The sequence below is a fragment of the Saccopteryx bilineata genome, chromosome 6, assembly GCF_036850765.1.
Source record: "Saccopteryx bilineata isolate mSacBil1 chromosome 6, mSacBil1_pri_phased_curated, whole genome shotgun sequence".
In the NCBI taxonomy this organism is placed as follows: domain Eukaryota; kingdom Metazoa; phylum Chordata; class Mammalia; order Chiroptera; family Emballonuridae; genus Saccopteryx; species Saccopteryx bilineata.
The window spans coordinates 117144422-117171771 of NC_089495.1; the positions used below are offsets into that span (position 1 = coordinate 117144422).

At 38.3% G+C, this 27350-nt stretch overlaps 1 protein-coding gene across 5 annotated transcripts in view; it reads left to right on the forward strand.

Annotated features, from left to right (window-relative positions):
• The window catches only part of NBEA (neurobeachin), a 740071-nt gene that overhangs the window by 666711 nt on the left and 46010 nt on the right, over window positions 1–27350 (forward strand). For all 5 annotated transcript variants that reach the window (XM_066236595.1, XM_066236597.1, XM_066236598.1 and 2 more), the window contains one exon: window positions 25472–25639. In XM_066236595.1, the coding sequence (XP_066092692.1) occupies window positions 25472–25639 (168 nt within the window). The remainder of the gene's footprint in view (window positions 1–25471; window positions 25640–27350) is intronic.

Consider the following 27350-nt stretch of genomic DNA (forward strand, 5'->3'; position numbering starts at 1 on the left):
GGTAGTTTTGTTGATAGTATTAATGAGAATTAATAAAGAATAAAAAGTTAAAAAAATAAAAAAGTATAAATAAAAAAAATTATTATTTCCCCCCTCTTTTTTTCCTCTCCTCTCCTCTCCCCTCCTTCTTGAGAAAATCTTGTGGTGAACTGTGAATTATATTGTGCTAAATAGAACAAAAACTAACTATAATTGAGGGCCTGAGTTGGAGAGAAGTAATAAAGGGGCAAAAAAAGGGGGTATGGACCCACAAAATTCAAAATAGGAAAAAATTTGGGTCAAGAATAAAATGATTTGCTTTTAGGTGATGGTTGACTAAGAGATATGATAAAGAGGAATAAGAGGGAAACAGGAAAATGGGGGGGAAATTTAAAAATTACTATTGTATTTAGTGGAGCAAAAACTAGATAAAATGGAGAGCCAGGGTTGGGAGAACTGCTAGTGAGTTTTAAAAGCGACGTAAAAAAACCCCAAAGTGCCACAAAGAAAAATTTGAGTCCCAGATAAAGTAATTTGTTCGTGATTGAGGATTGAATGAGAGGAAAAGTAAAGGAGAAAAGAAGAAACTAATATAGAGGGAGAAAAAGAAAAGAAAGAGGAAAACACAAAAAGAAGAAAAAAGAATAAAAGGAGAGAGAGAGAGAGAGAGTTAAGTGTTTTGGAGTGCAACCCTCATAGAGAGAAAGGAAGAAGAAAGAAAAGATAATGGGAGATGTAACACTTATGGGTAGTGTAGTTCAAGGAGAGGAGAGAGTAAGAAGACCAGCAGAGAATTAAATGACCAAATTAGAAGAGGAAGAAAATAAGACAAGAAGATAAGAGAAACAAATGAACAAATATAATAAAATGGGATAGGTTATAAAGTCTGTAGATTATTCTTGATTTTGAGAGGTTATCTTCTTGCTTTTTCTTTTCTCTCCCTCTTCCTGGTCGGTAACTCTGTACCCCGGGTTCTGCCCTTGTGGCACATTTAGGTAGAGGTTTGCAGTTGATAAGTCTCTATGGCGATGTCATATATTGGGCTTCAGTCTTGATGGCAGTCAAGGCTCATTAGCATTTGCAGGCTCCGAAAGTGAGAGAGTCCGTGTTCCTGGAGCCTCTCTCCTAGTCTTTCTTTCCTAAATTAGTAGTCTGATGATCCAGCTATGGGGTTGCTGCTGCCTCTGCCTTCGCATTTAGTGTGGAACTTCTGGAGGCTCCTAGGATAGATTTTTCTGTCTCTGGTTGAAGATCTTGTTGAATTTTTGGGGAGATTTATCGGTATCGCTCCTTACAGCGCCATTTCTCTGCCGTCACCCAATGTACTGACTTTAAAGAGAACACCCATCTAGTAAACAAGCTTATGGAAAATGCCATTACTTTTTAAATCTGTGTGACAGATGTCTGGGTGTTCAGATTATAAAGTGTGATCTTAGAATGCTTGTATGTGGGCATTTTATAGATTTTAATGTGTATTTATGCATATTAAGGAGATTTTCATCTCATTGTGGGTGTGGTTATATGACAGATGGAAATGAACCACTCTAGTGTACTGTTGTTTTTAGTCAGTTGAGGAATTATATTGATAAAGCTAGTGACCCAAAAATATTTTTAACTGTTTCTCTCCCAGTTTTTTCCTAGTGTCTCATAAATATGTTTTATTTTGTTTTTACACCTTATGTATTTGAATCAGAATCAAATAAGGTCCACATATTACAATGGAATGCACATATCCCTCAGCCCTGTTTTTGGTAAAAGCTATATATTCACAATGTATCATGCAAATACCATACAATTAACCCTTTAATATAACAACAAAAACAAAAAAATCAATGAGTTTAATCTATTCAGAGTTGTGCAATGATCACCACAATCAATTCCAAACATTGTTATCACCCATAAAGAAACCCAGTACTCTAGTGTCTTCTTCCTTTCTCCCCATCTCCTCCAGCAAACTCTAGTTAGCCACCCTCTACCTACTGATCTCCTAGTCAGCCCCCCCTCTACCTACTGATCTCCTAGTCAGCCCCCCTCTACCTACTGATCTCCTAGTCAGCCCCCCTCTACCTACTGATCTCCTAGTCAGCCCCCCTCTACCTACTGATCTCCTAGTCAGCCCCCCTCTACCTACTGATCTCCTAGTCAGCCCCTCTCTACCTACTGATCTCCTAGTCAGCCCCCCTCTACCTACTGATCTCCTAGTCAGCCCCTCTCTACCTATTGATCTCCTAGTCAGCCCCTCTCTACCTACTGATCTCCTAGTCAGCCCCTCTCTACCTACTGATCTCCTAGTCAGCCCCTCTCTACCTACTGATCTCCTAGTCAGCCCCTCTCTACCTACTGATCTCCTAGTCAGCCCCCCTCTACCTACTGATCTCCTAGTCAGCCCCCCTCTACCTACTGATCTCCTAGTCAGCCCCTCTCTACCTACTGATCTCGTGTCTTTTTTGTTTTTGGACTTGACAGCCAATGACATTCTCCCTTCAATATTGGATCTACAGTTCCTTTCTCAAAGAAATCTTTTAATATACTTTATTTGAGAAAGCTGTTGCTATAATCATAATCCTATGTTTAAAAGTATTTTATAGATAACCTGCAATCTAATCTCCCTCTTTGAGCGAGAGTCATGTAGTATAGCTTAAAATTCCTGCGTGATGACTCTCACTTTACCTGTAAATTGGCACTTTCAGATATATGGAGATATTTCATACTCTTTCCTTGGAACAACAAATTAATTCTTCAATTTTTATTTTTAATATGAAGGCTTTATACTTCAGTAATAAGCATTTCTGAAAATTTCTACTCATTTTTAGAATTGGTAGTTCATTGCCACACTACCTTTACATACTTCAATACTGGCTATTATATTAGCAGAGCTACAGAGTCAACCCTAGAGTCCTACCCTGGATACCTATGGGTATCTCTCAGTCACTGTAGTCCTTTGTGTATTCCGAGAGCCCAGAACTGTTCCTGGCAAAGAGCGGTCAGTCATTAAATATTTGCTAAATGAGCGAATCATGTAATAATCTCAATGATTTTAGCATGTAGTCTAATTAGGTCCAAACTAGTCAAACAGAAAGATCATTCATTCAGAGACAAGCAAAGTAGCCAAAAATTGTTGGATCAGGTTTTCTGTGCTTATTCTGTTGAACTCAACTGATTAAACAGAAGGTTTGCTGTGGGTGCTAATTATTAATAAATGCTAGTAGATATATTGAAAAGAGTATGACTTGGAATTTAGAAATTTCCTGCTCTTGAATCTGAGCTCTGCAATTTACTAGTATTATTGTCCGTGGTAATTGGTGGAATATCTCTGGCCCTCACATTTCTCATCTGTAAAATGAGGATACCCTATGAATGTTTGTTAAAAATAACTATCATAAATTCATTTGCTTTCAGCATATAATTTTCTGATTCTTAGTAAATTTAGGGTTGTATGATCATCACTACAATCTAGTTTTACACATTTCTATTACCCCACAAAGATCCCATGCCCACCTCAAACCCCAGGCAAGCATTAATCTACTTTCTATCTCTATAGGTTTGCCTTTTCTGGTCATTTTATGACAATAGAACCATACAATTTGTGTCCTTTTGTTTTTTACTTCTTTCACTTAGCATAGTTATGCGGCCCATCCATGTCTTAATGTATATTAGCACTTTGTTCCTCTTTTGCATAATGGTATTCCATTGTATGGATAAACTATATTTTGTTTATTTATCAGTTGACGAACATTTGGGTTGTTTCCATTTTTTGGCTATTATGCATAATACTGCTACAAACCTCAAATGTGAATCTCTATGTGGACATATGTTTCATCACTACCTTGGGGTAGAATTGCTAAGTCGTATGCTAAATTTATGTTTAACTTTTTAGGAAATTGCTTAACTGTCTTGCAAAGTGACTATAGCATCTTACATTCCCACTAGCAATGTATAATGGCTCTAGTTCCTCTATATTTTCACCAACACTTATTATTGCCTTTTTTTTTGTATTATAACCATTCTAGTGGGTGTGAAGTAATTTTTATAGTTTCAGTTTGCATTTCTTCATATGTTTCCTGGATGGAATGCTAAAACATTTTAAGATGTATTTTAATAAAACATTAAGTCATAATTCATTATAGACACAACCTTTGTGTTCCTTAATAGTATTAGAAGTTCAAATGCACACAGAATTAATAATTTATAATAATATGCCTAGTTGAAGGAGAAGAGGCCTCTGTGCTTCTAAAAAACAAATCCACAGGGTGGCATCATACAAAGAATTTTGTGAGTGTGCCGGAAAGTAACAATTATTATAAAGATGAGACATCATCAGATAGTTAGTATTGATGTAAACTAACCAAGCAAGACTATATACACATCTTGATAGAACCTGCAGAAAAATCAGTGCTTCATTAATCTAGTATGTTGAAAGGTAGTGCAAACCAAATGAATAAACTTTCCAGATGAATGAAGTTTCTAGACTTTTTATCACTCTGTGAGAACTTTTAGAACCGTTGTTATGGTTATTGTTCTAAAATGTATTACTACTTGGTTCTCTACCCTCTTAGACAAAGGATAAAACTTCTCTTTTTCATCATGAGTACCCATTATTATTCCATGAAGTGATATAATTCTACATCTATTGTTTTTCTATTTTTTTAGATTGTCAGCTCTCATTTTCCTTTAATAGCCACACTGATTAGAATGTGTTGCTTATAATCTCCTCTAATCTACAGAATCAGATAATCATTCTTTCAAGGCTTAAAGATAAATAAGTGTCAGTTGAGTGCCAGTGGAGGCCCAAGAAGGGGCCATGAACTTGGCAGCTGTGATAGTGACAGTTTCTCCCACAGGTGTCATGGGCCGTTGTCTGATCAGTGCCAGATCTGGGAGCTGTATACTGAAACATAAAGTGACAGAACCCTGCCCTTAGTTGAGTGGCGTGTTTCCATAAACAGTGCCCATTTTGTACCCTTTCTTACACATAAACAGCTGTGTGTCTGGTCAGGGACACTCTCCTTCCTCCCCTGGTTCCCTTGCTCACAATTTCTTCTCTACCTTCCTCACTCCTGGCAACTCCGCAAATCAGCATAGAAACCCTTATCTTAGTCACCATACCCCTGCCCCAGGACAGCCCTGGCTGTCTCAGTGTGAATGTTGATGAAGGTGAACAGTGGCGGCAGCCTGTGCCATGTTTTTCATTATTTCTTCTTAGTCATGTACTGTACTAGAGCTTCCAGTGTGCCCTTCAGACTTCTTTTGAAATAATCATTCCCAAACCTAAAGAGGTAAATGACCTTGCCAAATATTCCCTCCTTTTCAGAGGAGAGTGTTCTTATCCACGGTCTCCAGGACAGAGTAAGTGGTGGCTTGGGAGCTGCAGAAATGGAGAAGGGAAGGAGAGGGGAAGGAGACATGTCTCTCAGTCAGAAGCCAGGGCCTTGAGGTGCCCCTCCCAGTCAGTACCACCTGGGCTCAGAGCTGAGGACGTCCCAGGCCCCACTGCCAGCAGCTGTGCGAGGAGGCTAGCTTTCAACTCTGGGCATTAGTTGACATTCTAAACTTTATAGTCACAGAGGATGTTAGACCTGGAACAGACCTTTATTTGAATAAGGAGACTAGACCCAGAAAGACAAAGTAGCTTATCCGAAGTCTGAACCCAGCTGCTTCTCCATAGGTACCATGCCTGGCACCGCAGGTGGGATCTCGATGCAGCAGGCCCTTAGATGCACTTACAGTCTGTACAACTTCACCCGTGTGTCCAGTGAAACAGCTCTATAGATCAGCCTGAGAACCAGACTGCAATGTGTGTTCCAAACTCCGAATTATAAAGGAGCTATTTGTTATTTGTAACTGTCGCTATCTATGCATGGATGATCTCCAGACCCTAACTTTTACTCAGACTTACAGTTCAGGGTTTTTTCCATTTTCACCCGGCCCCCTCAATACTTCCCAACAGTTGTCAGTCTGTTCTCTGTGTCTATGAGTCTGTTTCTGTTTTGTTTGTTAGCTTATTTTGTTTATTAGATTCCCCATATAAATGAAATCAAATGGTACTTGTCTTTCTCTGGCTGGTTTATTTCACTTAACATAATGCTCTCCAGGTCCATCCATGCTGTCACAAAGGGTAAGCCTTCCTCCTATTCTGTGGCTGAATAGTATTCCATTGTGTATATGTACCACAGCTTTTTTATCCACTCATCTACTAACGGGCACCTGGGCCATTTTCAGATCTTGGCTATTGTAGATAACACTGCAGTGGGCATAGGGGTAATATATTCTTTAAAATTAGTGTTTGGAGTTTCCTCAGGTATATTACCATAAGTGTCAATAGAATCATTGAGCCAGAAGGCAGTTCCATTTTTAATTTCTTGAGGAATCTCCATACTGTTTTCCACAGTGGCTGCACCAGTCTGCATTCCCACCAGCAGTGCAGGAAGGTTCCCTTTTCTCCACATTCTCACCAACGCTTGTTGTTTGTTCATGTATTGATAATAACCATTCTGAGATGTGTGAGGTAATATCTCATTGTGGTTTTAATATGCATTTCTCTGATGATTTAGTGATATTGAGCACCTTTTTTATATGTCTGTTGGCCATCTATGTATCCTCTTTGGAGAATTGTCTCTTCAGGTCCTTGCCCCATTTCTTAATCAGATTGTTTGTTTTGAGTATTGAGTTTTATAAGTTCTTTATCAATTTTGGAAACAGCCATTATCAGATGTACCAGTGAATATGTTCTCCCATTCAGTAGACTGTTCATTTTGTTTATGGTTTCCTTTGCTGTGCAAAAACTTCTTAGTTTGATGTATTCCTGCGTGTTTATTTTTTTCTTTCATTTCCCTTGCCTGAGGAGATACATCAGAAAAAAATATTGCTAAAGAAATATTGAGATTTTACTACCTATGTTTTCTTCTAGGATTTTTACGGTTTTAAATTTTACATTTACACCTTTAATTCATTTGAGTTTATTCTTGTTTATGGTGTAAGAACATGGTCTAATTTTATTTTTTGCACATATCTGTCCAATTTTCTCCAACACCATCTTTTGAATAGACTGTCTTTATTTTAATGTATATTCTTGCCTCCTTTGTCAAATATTAATTGCCCATAAAGGCATGGGTTTATTTCTCAACACACTATTCTGTTCCATCAATCTGTATGTCAGTTTTTATGCTGGTACCATGCTGTTTTAATTGCTATGACCTTATAATATAGTTTGACATCAGGTAGCATGATTCTCTTTGTTCCTCTTTCTCAAGATGACTGTTCCTATTCAGTGTCTTTTGTGGTTCCATATAAACTTTTGGAATTTTTGTTCTAGTTCTGTGAAAGATGCTGTGGTATATCTTACAGTTAATGGGAATTGTTGATAGGAATTATATTGAATTCGTTAGTTGTTTTGGGAAGTATGGACATTTTAACAATGTTAATTCAGAGCTAACAGAAGACAGAAAGTGTGGCTGTTTGTCCACAGCTGCTTTTGTCTCAGCGTCTCCTGTGCTGCTTTTCTCCAGTCTGAAGTGTTCCTTCACAGTCTCCTGAGCCTGTCTTCCTTTGCTCCGACTTGCGATCAGGAAGTGATCACCTGGTATCATGTCAGTTGTCTGTGTTAAAACTAGAAAATTCACCCATTTATCTACATATCTTCTTTTTTGCTGAAGACATATTTATTTGATAAACATCTTTAATATACAAATCCCAGGTGAAATGATAAAATATGGAAACATTTCAATTTTCCATAAATTTTCCAAAAATTCCATGAACATATCTATTTTTTTATATTATTCTGTAACATTATAAAAGTTGCTTACTTTATACTGCCTGGCTACTTCATATATGATTTAGTTCTTGTGACATAGGTTTAGAGAAAATGTGCTCTATACCTTCAGTTATTTGAAGAAATTCTTTGTAATGAGCCTAAAGTGTAAAATGCAAATGTCATGTATCCCAAAGAAATGACACTCACAGCAGCAAAGAAGCCTTTGTCTCTTTGTATGGGTCAGTATCCTTTGTCTATGAGTGTCTCCTCCTCCTTTTAAGCTGTCTTTAAGAAATCCCCAGCAACGACAAAAATCATATGATAAAAAGGGATGGTATCATTGATTACAAATAATCAGTTTTATTATCTCATGCCAGTGATGACTGAAAAGGCATTGGAAGGAGCCTTTGCATGTCTACAACTTCATTCCTTTTTCTTACTTTTAAAAATGAAACACTACTTTGATTTTTACTGATGTATTTTTTTAGTCTATTGTTGTTTCTTTAGTTATAAACAATAATATATATGACTGGTTACAGTTGTTTATATTTTCTAATTACAGTGACAGGGATTGTGTCTCACTGAAGAACTGTGAAATTAAAATTTGATTTCATTAGGAAACCCAGAAAAGTGCTATAGACCCTTTTAGAAGACATTTCAATAAATTCTAAGTGCATTGAGTTTATATGGAGAGAATTGTTTTAATTTATCCACACCCAGCCAGGCTCATTATAGCTAGCTCACTCATGAAACATTAATAAAGCACTGTGTTCAGTGCTAACGTGATTATAATCTGACCTCCTCATAAAGGACAGAAATAGAAAGTGTCTCCGATAACATTACCCTAATACTGGGTTCATCAATCATAATCTGCCCTTTCTGTAAATTTGTTTTAGAGAAAGGCCTTTCACGGATGTGCACTGGTAACCTCAGCCCGCCCAGCGGGTTCCGGGCGCCGCGGGCTAAGCGCAGTGCTCTCCTCCGCAGAGCCGCACTCCGTGCACCGAGAAAGCGGAAGTGGGGCTAAAGTGCTTTTGCTTTTTACTGTCTCACAATCTTTATAACGTCTTCATGTCTTAAAGAAAAAGCTTCTATTGTGATAGGTAAAACTTTGCATTTGAAATCTAGTACACTAAAAGAAAAACTTTGCTCAGTAAGTGAATTTTAAACAAATAGTATAAAATAAGAAGTGTTGGAAATCTTTTGTAGTGACTTAAAATAGTGAGCTAGACACTGTGTGTATGTGAGTGCCTGCTCTGCCACCTCTTTCCCGTGACACCCTGAGCAAATACACCAGCCTTCTCTCTTGTCCTCCTTATAGCTGAAACTGGGGATTTGTTCATAACCTAACCCTCTATTGGGGGCCAGCTCTGAGTAAGGCGTGATGGAAACCACAGGAAAACAGTATCCCACTCTAAATAAAGCTAGAGGAACTAGACACATTGCTTCATTGACCCCAATCATCATGTCATAAGGGCCCATGACACAGAGTAGACTGCTCAGGGCTCTGGAAACACGTGCTTGAGCAGCACAGTCAGCAGCCTGCAGGAGCTCACACTCTCGCTGGGAACACAGGCAACACAGTTGCAGGACACACAGAGAGATGCTGTTGGCTACTCAGTCCACAGACCACTGGGGGCACACCAGTGAATAGACAGAGATCCTGCCGTCACAGAGATGACTCTTGATCACAGGGACACGGACAATAAAGAGTCAATAAGTAAGTAAAATGTATATGGTAGTGTGTTCAAAGGTGATGGGTACTATAAGGAAAAAAGGTAGAGCAAGGTAGAGGGGTCAGGAAAACGAGGAGGGTGGCCCGGATCCGCTCATTGTGATGGTGAGACTTGAACTAAGGCTGAAGGGTGTGGGAGAGTGAACCAGGTGGCTCTTGGGCAGGGGTCGGAACCTTTTTGGCTGAGAGAGCCACGAACGCCACATATTTAAAAATGTAATTCCGTGAGAGCCATACAATGACCCGTGTACATTATGCATTATCCAATAAAAATTTGGTGTTGTCCCGGAGGACAGCTGTGATTGGCTCCAGACACCCGCAACCATGAACATGAGTGTAGGAAATGAATGGATTGTAATACATGAGAATGTTTTATATTTTAATGTTATTATTTTTTTATTAAAGATTTGTCTGTGAGCCAGATGCAGCCATCAAAAGAGCCACATCTGGCTCGTGAGCCATAGGTTCCCGACCCCTGCTCTTGGGCAAGAATATTGCAGCCAAAGGAGTCAAGTCCCATGGCAGGGACATGCCTAGCAACCAGCCAGTAGTTTAGGGTGGAGTGAGCACGGAGTACACAGGAGTGAACGGCCTGAGCAGTGACAGTGCCAGACCACGTACAGCTGGAAAGCCATCAAAGAGCCTTACTTTTTTTTTTTTTTTTTTTTTTTTTGTATTTTTCTGAAGCTTGAAATGGGGAGGCAGTCAGACAGATTCCCGCATGCGCCCGACTGGGATCCACCCGGCAGCCCACCAGGGGGCAATGCTCTGCCCATCTGGGGCATCACTCTGTTGCGACCAGAGCCATTCTAGCGCCTGAGGCAGAAGCCATGGAGCCATCCCCAGCGCCCGGGCCATCTTTACTCTGATGGAGCCTTGGCTGCAGGAGGGGAAGAGAGAGACAGAGAGGAAGGAGAGGGGGAGGGGTGGAGAAGCAGATGGGCGCTTCTCCTGTGTGCCCTGGCCGGGAATCGAACCCAGGACTTCTGCACGCCAGGCCGACTCTCTACCACTGAGCCAAGCGGCCAGGGCCGAGCCTTACATTTTTACTCCAACAGAAATGCAGTGCTTTGAGCAAAGAATGCCATGATCTTACTTATTTTCATTGTGTTTTTTTTATTTTTCCATTGCTTTGAGAGGAAGGAAGAGAGAGAAAGAGAGAAGGGAGGGAGAGAGAGAGAGAGAGAGAGAGAGAAGCATCAAGTCACTGTTCCACTTAGTTCCATTTATTTGTGTAACTCATTGGCTGTTTCTCATATGTGCCCTGCCCAGGGGTCAAACCTGTGACCTCGGTGCTCCAGGACAATGCTCTATATGCACTGAACCACCCAGCCAACGTCTATATTACTTTTTTTTTAAATAGTTTTATTGAGATAGAACTCACAATACGACACCCATTTTAATTGAATAATTAACAGTTTTAATTATAGTCACACATATATGCAACCATCACAACAGTCAATCGTAGAACATTGCATCAGCACTATGAGACTCTCTTGTCTTAAGCACTTGTTTACTCCCATCACCCCCACCTCCCAGTCTACTTTCGGTTTCTATAGACTTGCCTATTCTGGAGATTTCATATAAACAGGAATCATATAATACGGTATTTCTCCATGTATAAGATGCACGTTTTTTTCAAAAAATTTGGGGTCTAAAAACCGGGTGCATCTTATTCAGTGGTTGTAGCCTTTTTACTTGCATTTTCTGCTTTTTCGCGCTTGTTTTTGCACTCCTCGTTGAAGACAGTGATGAGGAGTTGTATGAATTTTATGATGAATAAAAACTTGAGTTTAATAACTTTATGTAATACATTTTGTTCAAATTTTGGGCCCCAAAATTAAGGGATACGGTATATGGGGTTTGTAGCTGGCTTTTCACTTGGCATGATGCGTATCAGTGCTCCATTCCTTTTCAAGGCTGAAAGACAGTCATTCCACTGTTTGGATATACCACATATGTTTGTCAGTTCATCAGTTGACTAATATTTAGGTTGTTTCTACTGGTTTGCTATTGCGAGTAGTGAATACTCTATGTTCATTATTGTAGAATTATAATACTGTACTGTTATATTAGTATCATTATTATATAATGTTTATTCTGGGAATGTTCATGTCTGAGTTTTTGTCTGACTGCCCACTTTCAGTTCCTTTGTGTATCTAACTAAGATGGAATTGAAAAGACCGCTCCAGCTGCAGATTCGGGAAGAAGCTGTTGCCCAGGGTAGAATCGGGCATGTCTGTCAGGAGTTTAGTAAGAGGTGATGGTGGCTTCGAGCCAGGGCTAGCAGTAAAGGTAGGAAGAAATTAATTGATTCTGGATGTAATTTAAAGTTAAAGCCAGCATTCTCCTTCTGAAACTTCATAGCAGTGAAACATTTGCCCTCACATTTCTGGTCTCACAGAACCAGGTAAGGTGGGATGCACATGTGCAGAGAGTGGCGACCGCTATAGCAGCAGAGACAGAGTCACTCAGTATCGTCGTCTCTACTAGAAATGGGTGAGGGTGGGGGTTCGCGCCTATATTTTCACCTATTTTCACTCTTGAGTTCTAGCAGGAAACGACCGAGTCAGCATGTGTCTCTCCCACTAGACGGTGGTCCTTTTGAGAACATGGAATGCGTACCCATCTGTATGTCCTCTAAAGCCATAGGTAGGCAGTCAGCAATTGGTGCTAGAGAGAGAGATTAGACTATGTTTACTTGTTTATTTGCAGGTTAGTAGGATGTGCTTCTAGAGATTAGAAATTTATCCTGTTTATCACCGTATCCTTGGCACACAATCAGCGCCTCTTATGAATGAGTGAATGTTTGTCCCCTCTGTTTGAAATTCTCTTCCTCCAGTTCTTACAGTTCACTTCCTTGTTGTAGTTTTTAATTGTCACAAACTCAAGGAAGCCTTGTTTGACCACGGCATCTAACTTAGCTGTCCACACCCCATCCATATATATACCTTAAATTTCTTTTCTGCCTTTCTCTTTTCTTTACACATATCACCTCTGACATGCTCTGTGCCTTCCCACGGTAATTGCCTTGGGTTCTGCTGGCCTCCCCACCACAGTGGTAACCCTCAGGCACTGATGTTGGCTTCTTTTATATACTGCTGCTATCCTGGGATCTAGAATAGTGTATAGTACATAGCAGATAATTGTTAACATTTGTTGAATGAATAAATGAGCTTTTTCCCCCCATACTCTCACTTCCTGACATTTCATTTTTCATGACCAATACATCTTTCCCATTGTTTAATCAACCAATAAATATTTACCAAAAACTTATACTTGATGCTAGGTTTGGAGATATGGGACATGAAATAGAAGCATTAGATATAGTCCCTGTCTTCAAAATATTTATATTCTAATTGAGGATGCAGTATCGAAAATTTGAAACAACTAAGTGTTGTATTGGGAAAACCCCAGTCCTTTTTTAGCACTTTACAATTTACATGTAAATTAATTTTCACAAGTAAATTTCTACACATTATCTTACTCTATGAAACAGGTTACTGATGATGTCATGGGAGTTCATGGAAGAATTCACAGACTGTAAGGTGGATAACAGGAAGCAAGCATTGGGCTTAGTTAAGTAAGAAGTGTGGGTAACTTGAAAAAGAAGCAGGAAGATGAAGTGCTTTCCTCTTAAAGAGGAGGAGCAACAAAGACTCAAGGATTGAACCAGCTGCTGTGTGCCTGTGGCTGTGAATTTTCTGTGCTCCTGGAGCCAAGGATATACTGTTTATCAAGAAGTCTTAAGACTAGTGGAGGAGTGGAGGATCAATGTTTGAAAGGCCTGAGGCTCAGGCAGAGTTTACACTGAGTGTGTTATGCTGAAGAAGAACCCATGGGGATTTGAAGTAGAGGATTACAGTTATGAGCATGATGGTTCCAGAGCCTGTTCCACAGGCAGGTTGCAAGGTGGGCTAGATGAGAGAAATAGGCTGAAGTCTGTTACATGGAGAGCTGGGAGAGCTAAGACTTAGGCAGTGCTAGTGAGAATGGAACTAGTCCTCTGTGTTATACATCCAGCAAGCAGTCAAGTAATATTGTAGAATAACACTGGGGAACAATTTTTTTTTCATTTTATGTTGCATGAGGTTTTAGAACTGTTTCTATATATTTCTGCATCGCTGATTCCAAATCTGAAATCTGTTTTTTGGTGCATGCTCTAGTTTTTATGCAATTTTAATTTCTTTTTGTTACAGTTAATGGCATGCATTGGTTTTTAAATTGGAATTAAAGGGCAACGACTCTTGGATTGAACATAACCACAAGGCAATTAATGTTTTACAAACATCACTTTTACATAATTGTAGTTGTTTTTAAATGTAAAAAATTATTATCTAATAAAACCACCCTCTTATTTTGTTTTAAGATTAAATCATGGCTTCTTTGAGTAGGCGTAAATGTAAGAACAGTCCTCACACCTTCTGTTATGTATGTGGCTGTTACACACATCAACGTCAAAGGCGCAATATTTCATCATTTGTGACATGTGCATATATTGCCTATTTTCAAGTTCTCTTTGGCGATCAAGGCAAGAATTGGGCTCCTCGTATTGTGTGTCATAATTGTGAGGAAATGCTTCATGACTGGACAAAAGGAAAACACAAAGGAAGGCCTTTTGGTATTCCCATGGTTTGGCATGAACCTAAGGACCACAGCAGTGACTGTTATTTCTGTCTGATCCATACAAAGGGCATCGACAAGAAAAAATGGCATATGATCACATATCCTAATATTCCTTCAGCAATACGACCTATCCCACACTCTGAGACACTCCCAGTTCCAGTTTTCAATGGTTTTATTTCTTCTAAGGACGAAGAAAGTGAACATGGTGATCCAGTTGTATTTTGATAAGATGCATGAGGAAATGGTTGTAGAATCTGAAGGGTCTTATTCTGATGCCAAGCAGTCATTAGCCCCTCAGCAGTTTAGCCAACCTGAATTGAATGACTTAGTAAGAGATTTGGGCTTGTCAAAGAAAGCAGCTAAGTTATTAGCCTCCAGGCTTCAAGAAAAGAATGTACTTCACTGGTCAGCTACAGTATCCCATTTCAGGAAGCGTGAACAAATTTTTGTGGACTTTTTTTCTGAAGACACACACTTTGTTTACTGCCATGATATCAGTAATCTTCTCAGTCAGCTAGGTGTTACCACTTACAGTCCAACAGAATGGCAGCTATTTCTTGACAGCTCTAAACGGAGTCTGAAATGTGCTCTTCTACACACGGTAATGTTTATGCAGCGGTTCCAATTGGTTATTCAATTCATCTGCGAGAAGATTATAATGACATAGAAATTGTCCTCGACTTACTGAAGTATGAGGAGCATAACTGGATCATTTGTGTGGATCTTAAAATGGTAAATTTCCTGCTAGGACAACAGAGAGGTTTCAGGAAGTATCCTTGCTTTCTGTGTTTGTGGGACAGCCGAGCTCAGGAGAAACACTGGACACAGAAGGAGTGGCCGAAACGTGAAGCTCTGGAAGTAGAGATGCAAAATATTGTGAATGAGCCTGTAGTTAATCGAGACAGGATCATTTTTCCCCCACTTTATATCAAACTTGCCTTAATGAAGCAGTTGGTTCAGGCTTTGAATAGAGAAAGTGAATGCTTTCAACATATTATTTCTGCTTTTCCTGCCTTGTCTTTAGAGAAGATAAAAGCAGGTATATTCTATGGACCTCAAATTCAAACTCTCATATGTGACGAAGAATTTGCCAGGAAGATGAATAAGGAGGAGAAAGCAGCATGGCTGTCTTTTGTGGCAGTTACAAAGAACTTTCTTGGCAACAAAAAAAGCAGAAAACTATGAACTTCTTGTTCAAAGGATGCTGTTGGCTTTCCGCGACCTTGGATGTAACATGAGCATTAAGATTCATTTCCTGAACAGTCACCTTGATAAGTTTCCCGAAAATCTTGGAGCTGTTAGTGATGAGCAGACTACTGCTGGAGCATCAAACAAGATTCTACTCAACAAATACAGAAACACAAGAGCTACAAACGCAAATTTTTGCCTGAATAGAATTTAAATAAGTTTTGCACAAATTTTATGATTAAAATAAGTGTTTTAATATGTTCTATTTTGAAATTGTAGACAAATTCTGGTGCAATCATATCTTTTAGTGTATTAGTGTATTTACTGCATTATATAAATTATTATATTTTCACAAAGATGATGCCCAAGAAGATATTCTACTTCATTATGTTAAACTAAATATTGAAAATTTTACAATAAGATGAAAACCTAAAATCTTGAATTGCAAAAAAACTGTAGCTTACAGAGAAAAACTAATGTCAGATTTGAGATCAGCACCCTTGAATTAGGTAAGAACAAGTGTTTTTGTGGATGCAACAAAAATTTCATTCCCCAGTGTAATTTAAGCTCCCCTCCCCAAATGAACATTAAAAACAACTATGTTGTCTTTATTTTAAATAATTGAATCTTTCACTGGGTAATGGCTATAATGCAGTATAATCATGTAAAAGAGCTAGTAGAGACACTACAGAAGAAGCAATGATATGATTTTCTGATTGTCCACTTGAATATATACAACTCTAAAAAAATGCAACTCTATTTAGAGAGTTTTCAATATCAGAACCAGGATTTTGAGGAAATAATAGAAAGGGCTGGGAAATGTTCTTGCTCTAGTGTGGAGAAGAGTCAGAAATTCAGTATTCTTAAATGAAATCATCCAGGAGAAATCAGCATTCTCTCTTCACAGTTAATTCCAGTAGTCTAGTTTCCTTCTGCATAAATTTTAAGAGATGATCATCCTGAATCTGCTAAAAAAAAAAAAAAAAAAAGGATTCTCTACCACCTGACACCCATGGGACAATTTGGAAATTAGAATTAGGCAATATAATCCATCTAAGTGACATCCTCTCTGGTTTAAATCTCACTCTTTACTTCCTTCCTTTCAGATCCCCAGGGTAGAGTTATCTATTGGGAATTGGTTTATCTAGGCTTAAAGCAATTTCTTTTTCTTTTAGATATGCAAGTAGGGGGTATAGCAAGCTATTAAGATCATTACAACCCTAATAGCTTAGTAATCAAGTGTTTCTGTATATTTTTTCAATTGTAAGTATTGTAGTAAAATCTTCTCTAAAAGTAAAAAATGTGTCTGTGCAGGAAAACATTGTTCTGCAAAGAACACATAAGCAGAATGCATGTATTTAGTACAGGGTTAGTACAGTTTAGAGCGCAGCTGTGTCGGCTCAGATTCAGGCTGCATGGGTCTTTACACTTTAATTATGTGATCTCTCAAATTTGATTCTTAGATATGCATTTGATTTAAAACCAGATTTAGTGTTTAAATGTTCTAAATGGATTTCCTTTTTTTTTCTGCACAGTAACTAATAAGACAGACCATCGACAGGACTTTGTCTGTTTAATCTACTACCTTATAGTTTCCCTGTCACCTAGGTCTATAATTCTCCCAAAAATACCTGAGGCAAAATTATTTAGTGACAATTAATTTTCTATTGATTAACTCTGCTGCCTCTATAGCATATACACTAGAATAGAGAAAATAAATTTTTTTAATTTTAATTGAAAATTATTATAAACAACTATGAACTCATAAGTTTTAAAACTGAGATGAAATAGATAAATACTGAGAAAAATATAAAATGTCAAAATTGGCACCAGAAATAGAAAAAAATAAATAGATTTTTAAGCCATGAAGAAATTTAAATGGTAAAATCTTCTCATTTCCCAAAATATCCAAGATCATATAATTTTACAGGTGAGTTCTATGAAATTTTCAAGAGATGATGAATTAGTTTCTTATTCTATGCAAGAAATGCAAGTTGTGCCAGAAAATAAGGAAAGCTATCCAGCTCACTTTATGAAGCTAGTGTGATCCTGATTCTAAAAGTAGTTACAGAGAGAAAAAGGAAAAAACTATAGGCCATTTCATGAATGGATATAAAAATAAAAATATTCTAAATAAAATATCTAACAACCCAAAAGTGTATTAAATATATGTAATATGTGTGTTGCATGTGTGTGTATATGTATTACATCAAGACTGACCTTTTGAGGCCAGGCTGGGTAGCTTGGTTGGTTAGAGTATTGTCCTAATACACAAGGGGTTGCAGGTTCAATCCCCAGTCAGGGCACATACAGGAACAGCTCTATGTTTCTTTCTCTCTCTCTCTCTCTTTCTCTCTCTCTCTCTCTTCCCCTTCCTCTCTCGCTGAAATCAATAAATAAATCTTTTTTAAAAAAGACTGGCCTTTGAGATCAGAAGAAAGACAAAGGTGCTCCATATCCCTGCCCTTGTTTTATTTAGTTCCTGAGGTTGAGAACATGACTGTAAGAACAATACAGAAGTTTACTTATAATTGATAAGAGTTAGAACTTATGAAATTGATAGCTTTTTCCTACATCATCAATAACCAAGAATAAATTAGGTTTTAAAATGTTCCAGATGTATCAAACTCATGAACTATCTGAAAATTAACTAAAAATACTCTAGGTCCTTTACGGGAAAAAATTTCATTTTTAACAATAATACAATACATAGAAAATCATCTATATAAATAAAGAGACATCGTGGGGTCTTGGATGGGGAAACCTAATATTAATTTTCTGAAGTTGATATAGTTTGGAATCCCAAAAAAATTTAATTTGATGTATCTTTACACTTATTATAAAAGTTGTAGAGAAGAATAAAGGTGCACAAATAGCTGGGTTAACTCTGAAAATAGAGAAAAAAATTCTTCCAGATATTAAGAAATATAAGAAATAAAAATAATTAAGGTAAATTAAGAAAATAATAGAAATAAAAAGGGCGCAAAGAGCTGGAGACACACATCTGTCTAGCTAGCTAGACAATAGAAAGGAGAGTAGTAGTAATGACAGGTAGATATATAGATAAGAGAGAGAAGAAAAAAGAAAGAAGAAAGTAATAAAGAAGAGGGATGGAAGGAAGGAGAGGAATGGGAGAAAGGAAAGGAGAGAGAAAAAGAAAGAGGGACCCTATAAGACTTTTATTGGTTCTAATACTTTGGCTGTTGATTGTATTGCTTTTTCTAGGTAGATTATCATCCTGTCTATGAACAGTACCTGTTTTATATATTCATCTCAAATATATGTTTACATACTAGATATGACAGCACACATCACTGAGAAAATGTCTTTGTTTGATGGATAATATTAGTAAAACTGACTATATAAACAAAAATTATACTGATTCTATCTAAAACCACATATGAGTGAAAGTGATGGATTAAAGATCAGTATATGAAAGGTAAAATCATAAATATAAAACTAATTTAACAAAATACAGAAAAATATCTTTGTGGTTTCAAAATAAAACCTCAAAAGCATAAACATAAAGAAAAAAAGTTATCTGAGTATCTCAAAATTGAGAATTCCTATTCAACAAAGCACAACATGGATAAAGTTAATAGACATATGACATTTGGGAAAATGTATTTGCAATATTTAAAACGAACAAGGAACTATTATCTGAAATATATATAAAGAATGTTTGCAAAGTAACAACATAATGACAAGAACCTCCATAAAAATGGGCAAAAGGTGTGGATAGGAGATATAACGAAGAAGTCCAAAAGGTTAACAAGTATACAGTGTGTCCATAAAGTCATGGTGCACTTTTGACCGGTCACAGGAAAGCAACAAAAGACGATAGAAATGTGAAATCTGCACCAAATAAAAGAAAAACTCTCCCAGTTTCATACCTATTCAGTGCAGTTCAATGTGGGCTCACGCACAGATTTTTTAGGGCTCCTTAGGTAGCTATCCCGTATAGCCTCTACAGACTTGTCACTGACTGATGGCCTACCAGAACAGGGTTTCTCCACCAAACTGCCCGTTTCCTTCAACTGCTTATCCCACCGACTAATATCACTCCTATGTGGTGGCATTTCATTATAAACAAGCCGATATTCACGTTGCACTTTGGTCATGGATTCAAATTTAGCGAGTCACAGAACACACTGAACTTTCCTCTATACCATCCACATCTCGGCTGGCATGGCCGTGGGCTGCTCTGCTGTATACACGGTGTTACATCATCATCTGCACATACGCACATGCTGCCACATCATCCTACAGAAACTAGGAGGGTTTCCCCTTTATTTGGTGCAGATTTCACATTTCTATCGTCTTTTGTTGCTTTCCTGTGACCGGTCAAAAGTGCACCATGACTTTACGGACACACTATATTTAAAAGATGTCAAACTCATTAGTAATCAGGAGAATACAATTAAAATGAGATATTCTTTTGTATCTATTACACTGGCTAACTTTAGAAGCCTGGATAATACCGAGAGTCAGGGGAGATGTGAACATACAGAAACCTCATGCACTGCTGAGGCGGTGGAGACGGGCAGCCACCCTGAAAAGGAGCTGGTCAGAATGGCTCATTACATACACGCACACCCATGCAGTGGCCCAGCAGGCCTGCTCCATGTGATGACTCTGAAAGAATCCTCACAAAGATCCAGAAGTCACGGAAAGAAGGATGTTTATCATAGCAACATGTGTGTCATGGAGTTAGAGGCAGTGTGGTGCTCTTTACGGGGGAGTTCTGTGCAGCCATCAGAAGCAATGTGGCAACGTACGTTTCCATGGCAACATATTTAGACCTTGCTAAGTGAAAAAAAATGAAATCTGTAACCCTGTACCATTTCTATAAATCAAAAATACATACACACAGCAATAGCAGTAGTATAAAAACACATATAGAAAGAAGGAGAAGCATTAAGCACATTGTAGGTGCTGCTGTGGTGGAGGAGGGAAATGTAAGTAGTGGTGGAGACTTAACAAGAAACAATAAATACTTTTTAAAACATTAATGAGTAGCCTGATCAGGCAGTGGTGCAGTGAATAGAGCATTGGACTGGTACGCAGAGGACCCAGGTTCAAAACCCTGAGGTTGCCCGCTAGAGCACGGGTCATTGGCTTGAGTGTGGGGTCGCTGGCTTGAGCATAAGATGCTAGACATGACCTCATGGCTTGAGCCCAAAGAACACTGGCTTGAAGCCTAAGGTTGCTGGCTTGAGCAAAGGGTCATTCACTCTGCCTCAGCCCTCTCCGCCCCCCACCCCACCCCCCGCCAAGGTACATATGAGAAAGCAATAAATGAATGACTGAGGAGCTGCAAAAAAGAATTGATGCTTCTCATCTCTCTCCCTTCCTGTCTGTTCCTATGTGTCTCTCTCTCTCTGTCTCTCTGTCACATACACGAAAAAAAATGAGTAAAGGTCATTATCCCCCACACTCATAATTGCATTAGACATTTTATTCAAAAATTGTTTTACTTTTAACAGAATAAAAGTAAATTTCATCAATCTTTCCTTTCCCAGAGATATCTAGTGATATAAGATTTATTTGAAATAGGTGCTACTTAACTTGATTATGTGGTTATGTTGGTAAAATCTTCCTTTAAGAAATATATCTGATTTTACTGCAATTTTGAATTCCCATGGATAGACTTGAGCATAGGTACTCTGCAATGAACCATGATTTATTTATTTTTTATCTTTTCATTTATTTCACAAGGCATTGAAAATATTACCAAATAATTACTGACTTTTAAATTTTTATTTATTTATTTAAGTGAGAGGAGGGGAGATAGAGAGACGGACTCCTGCATGTGCCCCAACTGGGATCCACCCAGCAACCCCTGACTGCAGCCAATGCTCTAATCAACCGATCTATCCTCAGTGCCCAGGGCTGATGCTCAAACCAATTGAGTCACTGACTGTGGGAAGAGAAACGAGAGAAAGTGGGAGGGAAAAGAAGCAGATGCTTTCTTCTCATATGTGCCCTGAGCCGGGATCGAACCTGAGACGTCCACATCCAGGCCGATGCTCTATCCAGTGAGCCAACTGGCCAGGCCTGACTTTTTTCTTAATTAACTAGTTATACTGAATTGACAGAAATAATTTATATAAATTGACCAAACCAATATTTCAGATATAACCAATGTAGAATTTTAACCATCTTCTTACATTCTAGTCTCTTTTCTTATGTTCTAGTTTAAACTGTTATGTCAAAAACCAATGAGACTTAGAATCTAAAAAGTTTTAGTTTTAGTATGGAAGCAGTCCTTTCATAAAACGTAATTGTTCGTATTCTGATTGAGGGACAGCCAGTAACTGGTGTAATAAGATACCAAGTACACATGTACATAGGGAACAGTTACTCCCATGAGACAACCGAGGGCTGAATGAACAGTTTCTGAATAGCAAGCAGGAGAAAGAGATGGTAGAGAAGGCTGGGGAGCTGCCAGAGCCCTCGGGAGCTGCAGGGATGTCCGGACTGGAAGAGCTGGTAACTGCCACTGTTTATGTGTCCCTCCACTGAGACAGGGTGGTGGGAGCTCTAGTTTGTGCTTTGGCCAACCTGCATGATCACCACAGCGTTCCCAGTTACATTACCTGGAGCCCTTTGTCTCCAAACAAAGGGACCAAGTAGGAACAACAGGGCATTGCCACACGCACCTGGCCGGCCTGCCCGGAGCTGCTACAGCCCAGCAAGCCAGTACCTCGGACACCATAGTACCTGCCCTGCTCCAGCCAGCTTTCCACAACTGCCCAGCACATAAAGCTGATGCAGAGGTCACATTTTCTACACAACAAGAGAGGGATGGTCTAGAGGAGGCTGGGGAGCTGTAGGAGCTCTCTACTGTGGAAGGAAGGGGACAGTGAGTGCCATCATGTCCCCTCCACCTCCATAGGGTGAGTGAAGACACAGTCCAGGTGCTCTGGCTACCGGCAGTGTCACTGCAGCATGCTCCTGGACACGTTGCTTGAGCCCATGTAGGACCCCAACAAAGGGAGTAAGCAGGATCAACAGAGCAGCACTACACACACCTGGCCTCCCCCCCTGGGGCCACTTTGGCTCAGTAGGCTAGCACCCGGATGCCTTGGTCACCTGCTCAGCTCCTGTTGGCCTGACAAAATGACTTTGCACACAGCCAAACACAAGCAGCAGCTTCTACATAAAGCCACATTTTCAAGTCTGGGAGAGATAGCTATTTCATATAATTCATATAAACAAGCATAGAAAGTCAAACAGAATGAATACACAGGAGAATACTCCTCCAATAAAGGAATAAGAAACCCCCCCCCCCAGGGGCAGGGGAACTAAGAAAATGGAGATAAGTAATTTGCTTAATAAAGAATTTAAATAGTCATAGGGATGCTCACCAAACTTGAGAGTGAAATAGAGAAACTCAGGGAGAACTTCAGCAAAGACTTAGAGAAAGTATAATAAAGTACCAAACAGGTCTGGGGAATTCAGTAGCTGAAATGAAAAATAGATTAGAAGGAATCAACATCAGATTAGCTGATACAGAAATAAGACTCACCAATCTGCAAGACAGTCTACTGGAAATGAACCTATCAGAACAGCAAAATGAAAAGAAGAATTTTAAGAAACAACGACAGTGTAAGGGATGTCTGGGCTGACATTAGGTGCTCAAACGTTCTCATTATAGGGACCCAGAGGGAGAAGAGAGAAAGGAGCAGAAACTTAAAGAAATAATAGTAAAACTTGCCTAACCTGGGAAAGGAAATAAGACACCCAAGCCTCGCAAGCACAGACATGAACCTGAGAAGACCCATGCAAGACATACTGTAATTAAAGTGGTAAGTAAAGAGACCATTTCAAAGGAAGTAAGAGGAAAACAACGATTTTCACTCTAAGGAAACCTCATAAAGCTACCAGCTGATTTCTCAGCACCAACTTCATAGGCCAGAAAGGGGTAGCAGGATGGCTTTGAAGTGCTGATAAAGGGAAACCCACAACCTAGAATGATTTATCCAGCAAGGTTATCATTCATTCAGAATTGAAGAAGAGTTTTCTGGACAAGCAAAAACTGAAGGAGTTCTTCACCATTAAACCAACTTTACAAGAAATGTTAAAGGGTCTTCTTTAAGCAAAAATGCAAAAGGCCATAGCCAGAAATAAGGATGTTTGAGAAGGTAAACATATATCAGGTATACCTAAATATTTAATAAATACAGCAAATCAAACATTTAAAAGCCGCTATGAAATCAAAAGAAAACTCAACTCAAACTACAATAGATAGGAGATACACAACATGAAAAGATCTAAAATATGATATCAATAACACAAGAGTGGAAGTGGGAATAAAATTGTTTTTCTACCATCTGTTCGATAAATACCTGTCAGCCTAAAGTAGAGCACTATAGTTATAGGATGTAGTATGTAAAACTTCACAGTAACCACAAACCAAAAACTTACAAAAGATATGCAAAGAACAAAGAAAAGCGAATTCAAACAAACAGTAAAAAAAACTAGCAAACCACAAGGATGGAGAGAAGAGGAAGGAATAGAGAACTATATAACAAAATGGAAATAAGTATGTATTTATCAATTATTACTTTAAATGTAAGTGGATTAAATACTCCAATAAAAAGACTTAGGGTGACAGAGTGGATTAAAAAACATGACTCGGCCCTGGTCGCTGGCTCAGTGGTAGAGTGTCGCCCAGCATGTGGAAGTACTGGGTTTGATGCCCGGCCAGGGCACACAGGAGAAGTGACTATCTGCTTCTCCACCCTCCCCCTCCTCTCTCTCTGTCTCTCTTCTTTTTTCACAGCCATGGCTCAGTTGCTTCTAGTGCATTGGCCCTGAATTAGAAAAGTTAATTTATATTGAGTGCTTAACATTACTATTGAATGTTCAGATAGACAAATTCTAATTTAATGCATACAGCACCCTGAAAAATAAAATAAAACATCAAGTCCCACAAAATGAGAGTAAAGTAAAATAAGATATCAAATATTGTGAAAGGAATAAATCAAGAAAGAGATTAAGGTTAATAAGTTACTGCCTAAATGTGATCATAGGAAAAGCATCATTCAGACATTGTATAGATTATTAAAAAATGAAATGCAGTTATCAGAAGACTAATTTCAAGTACTTATTTATTAAGTGAATTTTTTTTTTACATTTCATTAATTTTAATGCGTTGACATTGATAGATCAGGGTACATATGTTCAGAGAAAACATCTCCAGATTATTTTTATGTTTGATTATGTTGCATATTAAGTGAATTTTAAATAGGTTTTGAGATCTTAGAAATCAGAGATGTGCATTCAGAGGATGAATTCATTCCCATGTTTAGTTACACCTGAAATGGAGAAAATTGTTTTATATGGCCACACATCATTGAAATTGAAGAAGCTAGCTCTACAGCTTTATACTCATGTTGCTGAAATCAGTGTGCTCTTAAGATCAATAAAAAAATTGCTGGTAACTGGAGGGAGTGAGAGGCAGAGTGAGCCACCAGTGACTGTCACTGCTCACAGCACAGGTGTGCCCCGGCCTCCGTGCCTACATGACAGGATACCTCTGGGAAGCTTACGATGGCTTCTAAGGACAGGAAAAGGCCTTCTTTATTCCTGACTCTCTATGGCAGCTTAGTCTGGTCATTGACTCACAGTATTCACATTCATTTCCCACAGGCTAGCAAACTTCTAAAATTGCCATGTGATCCCAAAACAGTATAATAGCAGAGCTCATTTGAAGCAAAAGAAGGCATGCCCTTTTTGTAGAGTTAATTTTTGTAGAGGTAAATTTGAAGATTTTAGGCATGAAAATGCATGTATATATATCCAAGTTTCTAATAAAATTTAGTTTCAAACGTATTTAAAAATTAGGAATGAAATTATTGTAAAATGTACTTAGAACAGGCATTTCAAGGTATTTTTATACATGAATGTGTCTTTGTAAGAAATGTATTTAATATTAAAATTCATATCATTTACTCAATGGAGCAAAGAGAAAGCTAAACATGTAAAGAAGAAATTTTCATTCTGGTTTATGTTTTATAGAAGCTGTTGTTTTGCCATTTCTAGGAACAGCAGATCTAATACTAGAGATAAAACACCGGCATGGGAAGAACACATCCTGCTTATTTATACAGAATATTGCAAAGTGAGAAAAAAGAGTGCTTTGCTAAGTTTGTACAGAGTCATTTTTTCTTCTCGACTCATTTCAGGCCTTGGAAAGTGAATTTGTCTCTTGCCAACTCCATCAGTGGATCGACCTTATATTTGGCTACAAGCAGCGAGGACCTGAAGCAGTCCGTGCTCTGAATGTTTTTCACTACTTGACCTATGAAGGCTCCGTGCACCTGGACAGCATCACTGACCCCCTGCTCAGGGAGGTAGGTGTTCAGTCCCATAGCATTCTAAAAATGCCATCCCTCAAATGCAAATTTGACTGTCCATCACTTTCTTTATATATTTTCTTTCAATTTAGATTTTTACAAAATACAAATTTCGATTTTTGACAAATGTGGAAAAAATGAATGTTATATGTCAAAACCAAGTAATGAGGCCAGCATGTTGTTGTTGTTTGAATAGCAGACACAGAATGCACTCCAATACCTTTATTTCATTTTATTCTGCCCCTTCATTAAAATGCATAATGCCTTGTATGTGTTATTAATGAAACCTAGTTGAAGATTTAAATATGATAGTTCACGTGAAAATAATCTGCAGTGTGTGTTTTTAATAAAAGCAAAATTACAACCTGCTAGACAGAATACTAAAAAACGCATCAGTAAAATAGATGAAGCTATAGTATTTTATTCCCATATGTTCTCACCCTAAAATTTTATAGCTAACAGTTGGGAATTATATGTTATAGCAGCTATTTCCAGCCTTTTTCATCTCACGGCACACATAAACTAATTACTAAAATTCTGCAGCACACCAGAAGATATATTTTTTTCCAATCTGAGTAAAAAAAATAGTTACCATTTTGATTCAGTCACCCCAGACAGCTATTGTTGTGTTGGCTGTTGTCATTTTTTTTATTTGACAATCTAAGGGAAGAGATCAGTGCCCCTGACTACATAGTCAGGTATTGCATGTTTTAAAATTTTTTGTGGCACATCGGTTGAAAACCCCTGTGTTATACTGTGTGTCTAAGTAGTTTTGGTGAAAACATGCAGATAAAGTATTATTTAAACCACTTGCGTGTTGCACAAAGCAAGCTCGTGGAGGTGTAAGGCATGAGCGCCAGCTGCCACCCGCGTCGCCACAGGCGCTCCCACCATCCTCCCTCCACCAGATACCGCTGTCTGCCTGCCCTGTGCACACCAGCGATCGTGTCCTCATCTCCAGTCGGGCGATGCTGCTGCTTTTTATTTATTTTTTATTCTAGAGGTGGGAAATGTGTAGATTTGGAAAAATAGGGTTCTACAAGAAAAATTTGTATCCATAAAGTTATTTCTTGTATAACTCTATAAAAACAAAATGATTTTACTTCTGTGGCTTCAAGCAGAGAAGAGGAAAAAGAAGGGACGGGCCTCATGATCATTGATCATTGGACCCTTAGGGCTAATATTCAGAGAACACATTGCAAGTATGGTATTAAGTGCAATATTATACCATATTGTGTGCATAAGGCAATGGAATTATTGTCTGAAACTGGGAGTTAAGAGAGACAGATAATAAATGAATGAGGGAGAAGCCAGATATAATGAAATTAGTTGTTGAAATTGGGGATTTTTTTCTACAAAACATTCCACTCACCTAATTTAGTATCTCCCCAGTTGTGTACAAGCTAATGAGATTATTGTAGTAGATGCTTCTGAGTTTCAGTTTTGTCTTCACAGTGTGCCTTTTCTTATCATGTGCCTGGTTCTATAGTACAAACTGTTATTCTCCTTTTAGAACCAATACCTTAGAATCATTAAAAAAAAGAAAAGAAAATTATTAGAATAGTTTATTTTATTCTAAGACCAACTCCAAATTATTTTTGACTTATAAATATCATAGACATTTTTCTCCTGAGTATTTTATTATATATTTTTATCTGTTATAAAATTGTGTTCTTGTAAAGAAAGTTGCAAGTTAACCCCTCTTGGA